The sequence below is a fragment of the Brienomyrus brachyistius genome, unplaced genomic scaffold (assembly GCF_023856365.1).
Source record: "Brienomyrus brachyistius isolate T26 unplaced genomic scaffold, BBRACH_0.4 scaffold54, whole genome shotgun sequence".
Lineage (NCBI taxonomy): Eukaryota > Metazoa > Chordata > Actinopteri > Osteoglossiformes > Mormyridae > Brienomyrus > Brienomyrus brachyistius.
In genome coordinates this window covers 1,388,060-1,400,536 of record NW_026042329.1, presented here as the reverse complement: position 1 = coordinate 1,400,536, position 12,477 = coordinate 1,388,060, and the positions used below count along the sequence as shown (strand labels likewise).

At 41.8% G+C, this 12,477-nt stretch overlaps 2 protein-coding genes across 5 annotated transcripts in view; one reads left to right on the top strand and one right to left on the bottom strand.

Annotated features, from left to right (window-relative positions):
• The window catches only part of stam (signal transducing adaptor molecule (SH3 domain and ITAM motif) 1), a 23,300-nt gene extending 21,761 nt beyond the window's left edge, over positions 1-1,539 (bottom strand). Inside the window, exons 1-2 of one of the 3 annotated variants that reach the window (XM_049000987.1) lie at positions 1,436-1,539; positions 286-499 (exon numbers count right to left, since the gene is read on the bottom strand). The gene's annotated coding sequence lies outside the window, so the exon portion shown is untranslated. Of the gene's footprint in view, positions 1-285; positions 500-877; positions 898-967; positions 1,087-1,435 lie in introns of those variants that run through there. The other 2 variants (XM_049000985.1, XM_049000986.1) reach the window with 2 other exon arrangements.
• On the top strand, positions 1,117-12,477 carry hacd1 (3-hydroxyacyl-CoA dehydratase 1). Of its 2 annotated transcripts, none has more exons than XM_049001025.1 (7): positions 1,117-1,248; positions 4,986-5,103; positions 6,608-6,626; positions 6,747-6,835; positions 7,446-7,561; positions 10,500-10,678; positions 11,078-12,477. In XM_049001025.1, exons 1-7 carry the CDS (start codon positions 1,130-1,132, stop codon positions 11,158-11,160), a joined length of 723 nt encoding a protein of 240 aa, XP_048856982.1. In that variant the 5' UTR covers positions 1,117-1,129; the 3' UTR covers positions 11,161-12,477. The 2 variants fall into 2 exon arrangements, with proteins under 2 accessions (XP_048856982.1, XP_048856981.1); XM_049001024.1 differs by having other exon boundaries at positions 7,440-7,561.

Sequence of the window (12,477 nt, the reverse complement as noted above, 5' to 3'; positions counted from 1 at the left end):
GGGAACTGCTAACATGTATTAATAATTATAGTCATTAATAATTTCCTTCTGTAAACAACAAAGATTCATTTTTAAAATTCACCAAGTATAAAGCATTTAGTAAATCAACTATATAAACAGGTGGATGGATGTGTGTTTTGATTGATTTGAATGAACATACATTTTGGAACAGATTTATTGTCTTACAAAACAAAATTAAAAGTTTTATGTTTAATACTATAAATACAATTACAATATTGACGTTATTAATATTATTTTATAATAATTTGAGTTCAAGTTTCTTACCTGCCTTGGATATCTTCAAAGGACTGACATCCCAAATGTGCACATCAACCTTGCTTATGTCTAAAGGGCTGAATGCTTATTTTGTTCAAGATATTTTTCATCTATGCTTTAATTAGTTAGTGGCATCTGCTTTACGTAACTGGATATATAACTTTCACAGCAAATTCTCCGTAGAACTTGAATCTCCAACCTCAGGGAAAGTCCTGCAGAAACACTGGAAAAATAAAATAAATATTAAGCTCTTTTTATTTTTCCACATATTTTCCATATAAACGCCATCAACTCAAATTCTTCAAAAGAAAAACTTTTTTATCCAACATTTACCTTATCGCGTAGCTAGGGGGCAGTAAAGCACATCCATTCATGTAAACTACTCAATCCTGTATTAAAATGCTCCAAAAAGCACCGTGTACATCTTATTTAGATTTCAAATCTGTACTTACCAAACGTAACCTATCAACCCACCTTTCGAAAGCCTTAAATCATAATTATAACGAATTATGACGAATTACCAATAACTTGTGCAAAACTCCAAAAGATTGGTGACTTGCCTTTCTGCATTTATTTCATTCTTGGTGTTCACAGAACTCACATTAAAGTGCGACCATGCACCCACCGATGCACCCACCAAATGCAACATGCCGGTATGGCTTTAAAGCCCAAGGCTTCCTCCCGTACCCACTTCTCTAATAAGCTTTCTCAGCCCATTCCGATTCAGGCGCCTGGTGCCGGGCCAGTAGTCCCGCGAGAAGGGCTCCGTGGCCACATGGACGCATGACCCCGCCGACCCCAAGCTCCAGCTGTCAGCTGCGCTCCGGCACCCCTCCCTACTGTCCCCGGTACCATGGCGTCCAGCGAGGAGGACGGTTCGGTGGAAGAGAAGGAGAACAACAACAAAAAGCGCAGCAAAAGCGCCATCGCTACCGCATGGCTCACGTTTTATAACATTACCATGACGGCCGGGTATGTCAGTCGTCTTTTTTTATTAGATCACTCTCTGCGTGTTCACCATAGCTGTGCGTATCGAAAGCATGCGTTGCTGTTTATAGGACCCGTATCTCCGAAGCCGCTATCGTTCGTTTTTCCGGAGCGCCCCATGAACAAGACCGGCTTATTGATCAATAAATCCGGCGGGATCCAAAGCATCCACCTTGTCCCATTCCGGAACGGCGTGATCCACAAGAACATGCAGGGGGCTCTGCATGCACGGCCCCACCTGCGGGTTCTGCCTTTTCCAAATACGGTCGATTATAGGATCTAAGCGTCATGCCCAGCGTCTATCCGGTCAGTGATAAGTATAGACAGCGCCCTGGACACTGGAGCTTCGGGCTGAGACTGCGATCTGCTCGATTGGCAGAATTTCCCAGCTCCCTCTTAAAATACGAATCGCGCCGGACTGTCAAAGTTTTACCCCTGACAGTTTTTTTAACTAAAAACTGAACGTTGCATGTATGAATTATGAATTTCAGATATAGGTTATAGCCTAATAATTTTATTAATTGTTAAATGGCTCGGAGTTAATAACCACGACTAACAACATTTGGGCTGGATCCGTAGCCTAGGTCGTAAAATTTATATCTTAAAGTTCCAAACAATACAACACAATTACACCAGCAATGGAATATTTGAAACGTTTAAAACTTATACTTTATTTGGAATAATCGGAATAGTTTTAATATTGCTTTAATAAAATGAAATCATTATAGGAACTTCAAAAATGTAAGATAATGTAGGCAAATATCAATGTTCCCCATATGTCCGACAAATCATCGTTTTATTTTAATTTTTGCACGTACGTTAAACACACAAATAGTAGGCCCTATGTATGATCAAATGTGAATAAATATTAGGCTAAACTAAGCAACTTTTTATTTAGTTCTTTTCTTTGTACCTACCCATATTCTTGGATAAACAAATTATTAAATACAATAGTCGGGATTAGGAACGGACATTACGGTGTCAATATTTAAATCAACACGGGTATCAGGTCAGCGTGAAATAGGGTACGTGACCCACCAAAATGCTTCTCTATATGGTTTATGTTCCGTATGTATGTGAAATGCTGACCGGGATTAAAAGGGAAGTGTATATAAACAAATAAATAGCAAATGAATATGTTACTTTTAAAGCCAGCCTGTTAATTAAATTTTTTCATTTAGTCGTAGACCTACTTGGTTGCAGACGCCACGGTGCTATAATGCATAACCATTAATCTACGCTTTCAAGATTTTTAATGCAGTTATATATTTGAATGTGGTGCAATGCTTTTGCTTATTTAAAACGTTTAAAGCACTAGACTGATTCTTTTCAATCAACTACAGTTTTGAGGGTAGGATTTTCAGTCATTAAGTCGTTAAATTAAAAAACAATTGGCACGATATGCACTCAGTTATTAAACTGAGGAACTCAATAACAAATTCTAATTTCGTAATAAAAAATAATCAGTTGTGACCTGCAAACTATCTACTTGAGAAAGACGAACATCTTTCTTTAATTAGGCCTATATTGCGAGTTCAGGCTCTAGTATTGAAGGTGCTTATACTAAATCTGTGTACCCCCTTCTGCCCTTAAAAACATGTTGATAACTGCCTATGTAATGAAAGGCTTGATGTTAGAGCAGTATAGCAGGATACGCCAGGTAGGCGAAGTTATTACTGGCCGATTTGGGCGCTGCTGCGTCACGCCGATATCGCTGGGACTGCTTAAATGCGAGGATGTCGGCTGCAAGGCAAAAATGGCAGACAGCAAGAGTGCCCTTCTTTGGCTGATGAATTAAAGAAATATGCAGCAATTGGCCAAAATCTAAGGCATTACAGGCTCCAGCAGCTCACCTAAAACATACCTAACACTCATTATTCATATTTGAAAATGCAAAGTTGTATATGCATCAAAAGTAAGTTAGTTGTTTAGCACTACACATAAACACATTCAATCTTGGACAAGCTGATGTCCCAGCCCAGAATCAATGCCATTAGCTCTTAAAGCAACATCCATGAAGGGATCCCCAATTTATTCATCCCATGTGGAATAAAACCGGTACTGATTATGATTCTCTTGCTCAGGATAACAAAATGGCTGCCTGCAGTGCATCTTATACCGGCTTAAAGATAACTGCAGAGGAACAGTGCTCCTAGCTGCCTGATAATTTTCATTCGCCTCTCTGAAGACGTCGCCCAGTGCTTGTAACAGACATCCAGGGTCTGATGTTGTTGGTAGAAACATAACTGCTGTCCATTGACTGCGAACATGACACTTGGTATAGATCAGAATGCATTTGATTTCTGTCCACATCATTTGCTGTCTGACTTACGCTTGGGAGATCGATGTTTTTTCCATCGAAGGGCATCACTCCTGTTGTATCTGGGGGTGGGGTGGGGGTGAATGCAAAACACGGGGTACAGATGTGCAGGACAAACAAACATGGATGAGAGCATTCAGCAAGTTTACCCCCTGCATATCCAGTTGTATACACAGGTGGCAGCCATGTTGGTCAGACCCTTGACCTATAGACTTTGGAGGGAAATTTGGATTGGATGCATTTTTAGCCTGGAAAAGGGGTTTGGTGAGAATGAATCTTGTTTTGCATGGATTCTGGCATGATGGGTTTTTGACAGGAGTGGTTTTTTTCAGTTGAATTACATGTTAATGGGTGCTAATTTTGGAAATGTTGTTTTCCAGCTTTGGCCAGGGGTTTGTTGCTTTCCGTATTCCAGTTTTCCTCTGCATTCCGACAATGAGCTCTTCAGAATGACTGATGACTCTTCATTTTTCTGCTGCCTGCGGAAACCGGGTCGTACTTGACCCATACCCATGCTGACACGGCCCTGCTTACTGGCAGGGCCAAAAGCATGCATAACCCAAGCTGATTGTATCACCACCATCTGATTGGTCGAAGTGCGAGGCGGTACCAGTGATCTGCATCAATCTGCATGGATTACCTGTTGGAAAAAGGGCATATTCAATGTATTACTCCGTATTAGTAGTATTGCACATGGCTATGTATTGATGCAATTCCCGATAACTTTGCATTTGAAAATTTCCAACCTCCCACTTAAACAAGTATTACAGAATAGCATGGATTCATAATGCAAATTTACACAAGTGAATGTTAATTCAGCTAACATAGACATGTTAGCAGAAATTAGCACACAGTGAAAAACAAACAAAAAAATATTTGCACATAGTAAATCATGATGTACACTTTGCGGACAGTATACATGCATTTCTTTGGTTTTATGTCACTGTTGCTCTCCAAACCGGGCGACGCCTTTACCGGGCCGGCCGTTCTGCAGTGGAAAAGTTCATAACTACAAACGATGGAGGGCAAAGGGAGTTAAATTTTGTTAGTGCCTTCCCTTTAAAATGGCATGCTGGCTCATTGGATAGTTCCATGACCACAGTCCTCCAGGGTTTTGGGATGAATTTCGCCCCCAGCTGTCAGGATTGGTCCCTACCTTGTTTTGCTCTGTTTGTTGTTTGGCCAGTAAGTGTCGCTGGCCATCCTGTTCTTTTCTCCGTGTTTCCTTAGGTCTAGCTCATTTCACAGTCCCTATTGTTTTCTTCTGCTCCCCATGTAGCTGAATGGGCATCCATAGTTCCATACCCAATTCTACACTCTTGACCTTAGGCTAGACAATGGTCTTCTGAGCCGTGCATGACACATGAACGAGGGTGTTCCCTCTGTTGTGTTCCTCTGATAGGTGGCTGGTGCTGGCAGTAGCGATGGCCAGGTTTTATATCCAGAAGGGAAATCACCGAGGGCTCTATAAAAGCATATCCAGGACACTGAAGTTCTTCCAGACGTTTGCGCTGCTTGAGGTAAGAGCCTCGTTTCTGCGGTGAGACTCCCCAGGAGTTGTGACTCGGTAGAGATGTTGCATTGCTTGAGTAGAGATGGGCATGTAAGAGTGTCAACACACAGGCAGAGAAAAATGTGCAGGGAATCCACGGGCTATTCTAGAATGTGTTTCAGATGGGAGGCATAAGAGGGACCGTAGTTCATAGAGAGCGGCCAGCCTTATCATTAGCCAATGATATGCTTTGACTCTGTGAATGATAGGGGAGGGGGCACTTTAGGGTCCAATCAGCTTTCAGCTCTGGTAGGTGCCCCTGTGGCCCTACCCTTGTATACACCTCTGAGGGAATCATGGGAGCTGAAACAGGAAGTGACTGAGACTGCCTGCCACTTACTGCATTGATGGAGATGGTGCTCTGTTCACCTTCATGGTTTGGTCATTTCAGCCCCCCCTCTGGCCGGGGATTTTGGTAGGTTCCCATTTCAGACTTGATGGAAGGAGCTTTGATTCCCATCCAGACCTGCTGTGTCCCCAGGGGTGACCAGCTCTGCAATTTAAAAATCACGAGATGCTCACATTCACTACACCCTTTACTTGTTTAGCGGCTACCTCCATTAGCAAATATACAGTGGTGGAAAAAAATAATTTCCAGCCAAATTTCATGCACCTGATAAAAACTGGAGGGAAACTTACACTGGTGTACCTGTATGAGAACTTTATCTGATTGAGATGGCAGTAACCAGTTGTTTAGGTGGAGTAATAATTTTCCTAGCAAGATGGTGATACTGAGGAGATAATCACATTGAATCTCATGGAAGGCCAAGATTCTTGTGCTGCAGATCCCAGTATGAGGGCTTTGGCCAGTTATGCCGTCAGTAGGTGTGGATGGAAATTCACCGAATGAGGGGTGAATGAATGGGTGGATTCAAACTCTGTTGGTTCAGAGATGGGAGTAACTGCAGAGGGTGTCTGTCTAACCGAGGGACACTAGACAAGAATGGGAACCTTTGGTAACTTACTGATCTACCTCATATGGCTCCAGCTGTAGTGGGTGCTTGTCAATATCAAGAACACAAAGGTCGTACTTGTGTTCTTGGCAGACTTGGGACGCAAGGAATCATGGGATCCTTCTCGTTAGTAAAGATACACCCAATGCATCCTTGATATTTGGGACAAGAACGACATTTTTACTGTCCTCTGTACTTCTGTTCTTAGTATTAGAACTGTACTTCAGGCAAAGGAAGATGACATCACATGGGTACGCATATTAATAAACACGCCATATTTAGTCATTTGTCTTTGGATGCTGATATGAAAAAATGAAAAACTTGTAATTGAACAATAAACAGGATTTTAGATAGCAAAGTCATTCAGTTATTTTGAAAGAAAAATGATTAGCTTGGTATAACTTGAGCAAAGCATCTGGGCATCGCGTGGGTGATAATTTTCATGAGGCGATTTTCAATTAAAATTAACACTCGTGTGAATTTTGAGTGACTATTTTAATGCTGTATCGTCTTTTTCAGGTCATTCATTGTGCCGTTGGTATGTAACCTGAACACCGTTCACACCCACATTCCTGTTTATATTTCATGTATCTATTTAATGGTATATTATACATATTTATGTATTTGTGACCTTTTTGGCGTGTTTTGTTTCGTTAAGGGATTGTGCGTACCTCTGTGATTGTGACTGGGGTCCAAGTTTGTTCCAGAATATTCATGGTTTGGTTCATCACTAACAGCATTAAACAGGTGATTTAATAAAAGTTTTACAAACTTTTAAACACTGTAGTCACCATATTCATAATAAAACTTTCCTTTTCTAGAGTATACTTCCTATGGGGGGGGGTCGTTAATGACAAACTGATCAACTGATAAACAGTAGTTTAATGTTACAGAATATTACTTCTAAACATGATCTGCAAGATGAAATAAGTTGATCCTGGCAGTTGATCCTGTCTTGTACAAGTAGCAAAGTCAGTAATTTGCTAAACTAAAGCTGCTATACTAAATGTTTCATGCTCCGTTAATGTGACACATTTGTACTCCTGCCCAGAACTGTTAATATGTTTTTGGTAGCATTATGAAATCTGAAAAGAATATTTTTTTCCCCTAAAATTTTAAATTTAAAACATGAATAGATGGTGAGTATATGATGATTTGTCGTAGGTAATTTCCCCATTCAATCTGGAAACTGGTGATTGGATCTGCATATAAATTAGTATGCTGCGCTGGCCAATGGCAGGAGGCCTCCCCTTCATTCCTGCAGACCTGTTGGCTAATGTACACATGTGTCGTTTATTTTATTCCAACCACTTTCCCCATTTTCCCTCTATCCGCTGACTGTTATCGGAAGATCCAGAACGAAGAGAGTGTTATCCTTTTCCTGGTCGTGTGGACGGTGACAGAAATTACCAGATATTCCTTCTATACATTCAGCTTGCTCAACCACCTGCCATACTTCATCAAATGGGCCAGGTGCAGAGGAGATGTGGATGAATGGGCTCACCTGATTGGCCGTTTGTCTTACTTTTGCTGGCTGGCCAGTTGGAGTGATTGGAGAACTGAGGCTTTGATACCGAAGTGAGGGAGAGAATCCCATGTACTGTCAACAAATACTTGGTTTTTAACCAAGGGAAGCCAAAAAGGTTAAAAGGGTTAAAACAATTAGTGGTTTAGTGCACATTAATCTCACCCATGGTGGGTTTCTGAAGCCTCAATTGCTCTCATTACTATTGGTTATCCTATTTGCACGCTTTATAATTTTCTTTGCATTTGCATGGGCTGCTAAGAAAAGTACTTATGGGCTGGTTTGCAAGTTAGCATTATGTGACCAAAATGACAACGCTGAAGCTACTATACTTGCCACAATGATTGTCTGCACAAATCTCTTACTTTTCTGCATCATTTGAAATGCTACAGGCTTCTGGAAGAAGTTGTGTTTTTATTATAATGGAGGCTTTGACTTGGTTCATGCTGGATGGGGCAGAGGAGTTCATCCTGCACTCATGATACTAATTTTCAGGTGCAGAGTTTGATTTGCTCAGCACTTTTCCTGGGAGCGCAGGGACTATCCCCCTCCCCTAGCCAACACGAATTGAGTCAAAGCATGCATGCCTTAAAAAGTCACTGCAGGGCTCCCTGCAGCCCCCACATGTTTCAAAAACGAAATAAATAGCTAGTGAGTACAGTCAGAATGTCGTAGTTAGTTGTTTAGTAGAACATGCTGCTTCGGCATCTCCTTAATAAGGAACACCTTTGTTTAATGTTTAGCATAGTGACTGTTTGTGGTCGTCAGGGGGCCTCGAACCTAAATGTGTTGTTTGAGTGGTGGTAAATGACCCAGGAAAGAAAGGAAAAGCAGAAGCATTTCCTTGTGTTTACACAGATCACTCAGCTCTGACATGGATCTCCGACTGCTTTAGGACTTACTCTCATTTATTAGTTTCTGCGGTTTCAGTGGGGAATCGGGATCGCTCTGCAGACGCTACCCCTGATGACTCAGCGTGTCCCACAGGCTTTTAGCCAGAAGGAGGATGGCCTAGAGAGAATGTCCGTATGATGTTCTAGAACGGGATGAACTATGAGATCCTTTGGGATTCCCAGCAAATTGACCAGCATCCTGCAAACTTCTGAAGATTCATAAATTTAAGTTCCTCTCCAACTTCTATGACACCTCTTTAGGTTGGTTATCTGGGGTGGATGAAGAATCCTGAGGATACTGGAGGTCTGCTGGTGGCGTCCTGTCAGATGTGATGATGAGGAAGCCTGCTGGGAAGTCCAAGTCAGGGCTGGGACTAGAAGTGAATAGGAAGACATGGGGTTGTTGGTAGTGGTCAGTTATTTTACTGGATGATCAAAGTTATTACACCTCAGAGACAATAAATCTCACCATCTATGCAGGGTCCTGATTCCTGAGATTGTTCTATATAGTTTCTGCCAACTCACCAGTCTGCTCTTGACTGACCCCTACTGGAAGTGTGTGTGGGGGGTATACATGAATCAACCACCAATCTATATCAAATATTTCACCATTAAAGGGATCATGTTTATACTCTGTGGGGGAGCGGCACCAGGATTGCATCAAGGGCTTACCAGAGTTTCAGAATGTCATAAAAGCATCTACCCATGTTCAGTTCAGTGCAAGCGGTGACCTTTAACAATGACATGACTGGAGATAACACAATACTGACGTCACAGGGACACCTCTTTGTGCTGGAACCTCAGGCTGGCTTCCTGACCATTCTGTGATATTATTGGCCACTCCTGCTCCTCAGTGAGTCTATCTTCAAGTTGGGAAGATGTGGCTTGTCCCCGCGAGGGTTTCATGTTCTGTCAATCCCTTTTTTAAAGCCGGTCCATTTTTGGCATGGAATTCTCCATCCAGAATATCTTCCGCATCCACCATGAGTCTCATTCCCTAGTAAAGACTAGATTCTCCATCTCCCTAAATATAGCACGGTAACTAATCATGTGATGCTCACAAATGGTGTTTATTAATTTTATGTTTAACTTTCGCTGATGTTTGAGAATACAGATTCGCATCCATAACCTGTATGTCTAGAACAGGGGTCTCCAACTCCGGTCCTGGAGAGCTACTATCCAGTAGGTTTTCTATCCTACCTGGCTTCTGATGAGCCACACCTGTTCCTGGTATTTACCTGAGAACAGGTGTGGCTCATCAGAAACCAGGTAGGATAGAAAACCTACTGGACGGTAGCTCTCCAGGACCGGAGTTGGAGACCCCTGGTCTAGAATGCTCTAATGAGGATGGTTATGCAGCCATGCTTTTGAAAGTGTTAAAAAACCCTACCACTAACAAACATACCCCGAAATGGCAGTTATATTAAATAACCAACAGTTATTTGAGTTATCTGACCTGGCAGTTTATTGTGGTTTAATGTTTAGTGGCCCAACTGTAGAGCTTCTCCTGGGATGTTGGTTACCAGTCCAGTTCCGTAGTTCTTCTGGAACCCACTGCTGGAAATATTTCTGCCTCTGGTGGTGTGTTAAAAGAAGCCAAAAGTGGGCTGAATTTGGTACCATGGATGGCCCCAGAGCTGGGGGGCCGTTGGGCCGTTGGGAGCAAAGGCAGGTTTGCTGTGTCTGGGACTCCACTCAGTGGACCATTTTTGGGGACCCCCAGCACCCCAAGTGCAACGACTGTTTCTGGTCAACAGGGGGCATAAATGCGTGGTTTGAGTGACTAGTACTCAAAACACTGGTAGGAGATTTTAGGGCCCAAGTTCTAGGCCCCAGGAGAAGAAGCTACTGTTGGCCTTCCAGGATGGCACTGGATCCTAGCTAGTTCTGTCAGATAAATGAAATGAACACTGCATGAATGGTTTATCCATGAGCTGCCACATGGGATAATTCCAGGAATGAGCTGATCCTCCAGTCTCTCCCCATCTGTCAGGTACAACATGTTCATCGTGATGTACCCGCTGGGCGTGGCCGGAGAGCTCATGACCATTTACACGGCACTGCCATACGTGCGCAAGTCCGGGATGTTCTCTATGCGGCTGCCCAACAAATATAACGTCTCTTTTGACTACTACATCTTCCTCATCATCGTCATGCTCTCATACATCCCACGTAAGTGTTAATATTTTGTGTTAAAATGAATGAATTTGACATCAGGAAATGTGAACAGCTAGCAGTTACAAATAAAATTCTCAAAGTCTCACTTTAGTCTTAAATTGCGCGGTGTAAAGATAACGTTAGCGTTAAAATTATATAACAATAACAAAAATAACAATGGTAGTAGCAATAAAACGACAATAATGTCATGCAATATAATCTATAATCATATATATAATATATAATATGATATGCACATAATTAACATGAACCATAATAAAATTTCTAAATATATAAATGATAATAATAATAATGATAATGCATTTGAAGGTAACAGTTGTACCTTGCATCTATGGGTTAGTATTAAATACTAAATGATAAATTAAGATTATCACCATCCCCCCCCCCCTTCAGTGTTCCCCCAGCTGTATTTTCACATGCTCCGTCAAAGGAGAAAGGTACTTCACGGGGAGGTGATCGTGGAGAAGGACGACTAGAGCGGTCTGGTAAGCGCGCCCAGCTTCCTACAGCGGGAGCAGCACTGTGCGACGGAGGAGGGCAACCCACCATCACCAGTACCGCCACCAGTACCAGCAGCATCTCTGTCGCCAGCCAATCAGCAAGCGCGCTTCGATAATAAACATCTGTGCATGAAAACATACGGATTCTTTAAATTATTTTTAACGTTCCACTGAACACCGAAACATCCTGTGGCTCTTCTGTAAAGTCAAAGCAAGGGAAAAGGCAGAGATGGTAGATTTTGTGCCTCGGTCCAGCTGAAGCTAACCTTTCTCGTATTTTAAGGAGACCTGACACTAAGGTGAATATTGCTGGATTTTTCATAAACTTGCTAAACGTCCATCAACCAGTCAGAAATGGTTGTCATGGTTACAGACAGGAGTCGGAGACAAATAACTGTTAATGGGTACACGGTTTACTTACTGCCTTCTAGTGCTTTCTCTTTACTTTGCCCATTTGCTTCGCTTATTGTAATGTTTACAAATCTCAACCAAAACTAACCAAATAGTAGAGCACCCCTATTGTGAAGTCATGAGTATATGGATTTGAAACAGCAGCAGCAAATCAACCTGAATGCATACTTGTGTTCTTTGGAAGTCAGTGATGCTATTGCCCTCCTGACCCATAGGGGGTGATGTGTACTCACTAAAAGGTTGGTCAATTGCTGCCCAAAAGACACGGGAGTCTAATGGGTGTTTAGCAAACATTTACAGACATATAGAGAAGAAAATGACAAAATATTGGGAATGAATCTATCTATCTATCTAGCTATCTGTGTGAATGATCTATCTATCTATCTGTCTGTCATCCCTTTTCTATCATATCCATCTCAAAGACATTTCGTTCCAGATGCTAATTAAACTGACGCCTGTCTAAAATCTTAGATTTTTTTTTCTTTTTTGTAAATCTCTGTTCATATATTTAATGAGAACTTACTCTGTCATTGTTCTGTTTACTATACAAGCCTTCTGTTTTCCATAATTTGGTGTTCAGCTAGACAGGCTGATCTAAGGTATTCTGTAAGGTGCTAACGTGAGATCACTGCAGCTACTAGCGGGCGTGTATCTCAGGCTTGACTGGGAGTGGCAGGGCATGTTTTTGCGGTGTGCATTGAGCATGTGTCAGTGTGGCGGTCGACATCTTGATCCTGCAGTGCATCTGGTAACAGCTATGCAGAAGAAGGGCTAGAATGTTACAATAAAGTTAAACAAAATAAATAAATAAAGCCTCTCTCGTAATTCATGTAAATTCTGCTGAAAAGAAAAACTGCCAAAATAAAAATGCAGCAAAACATA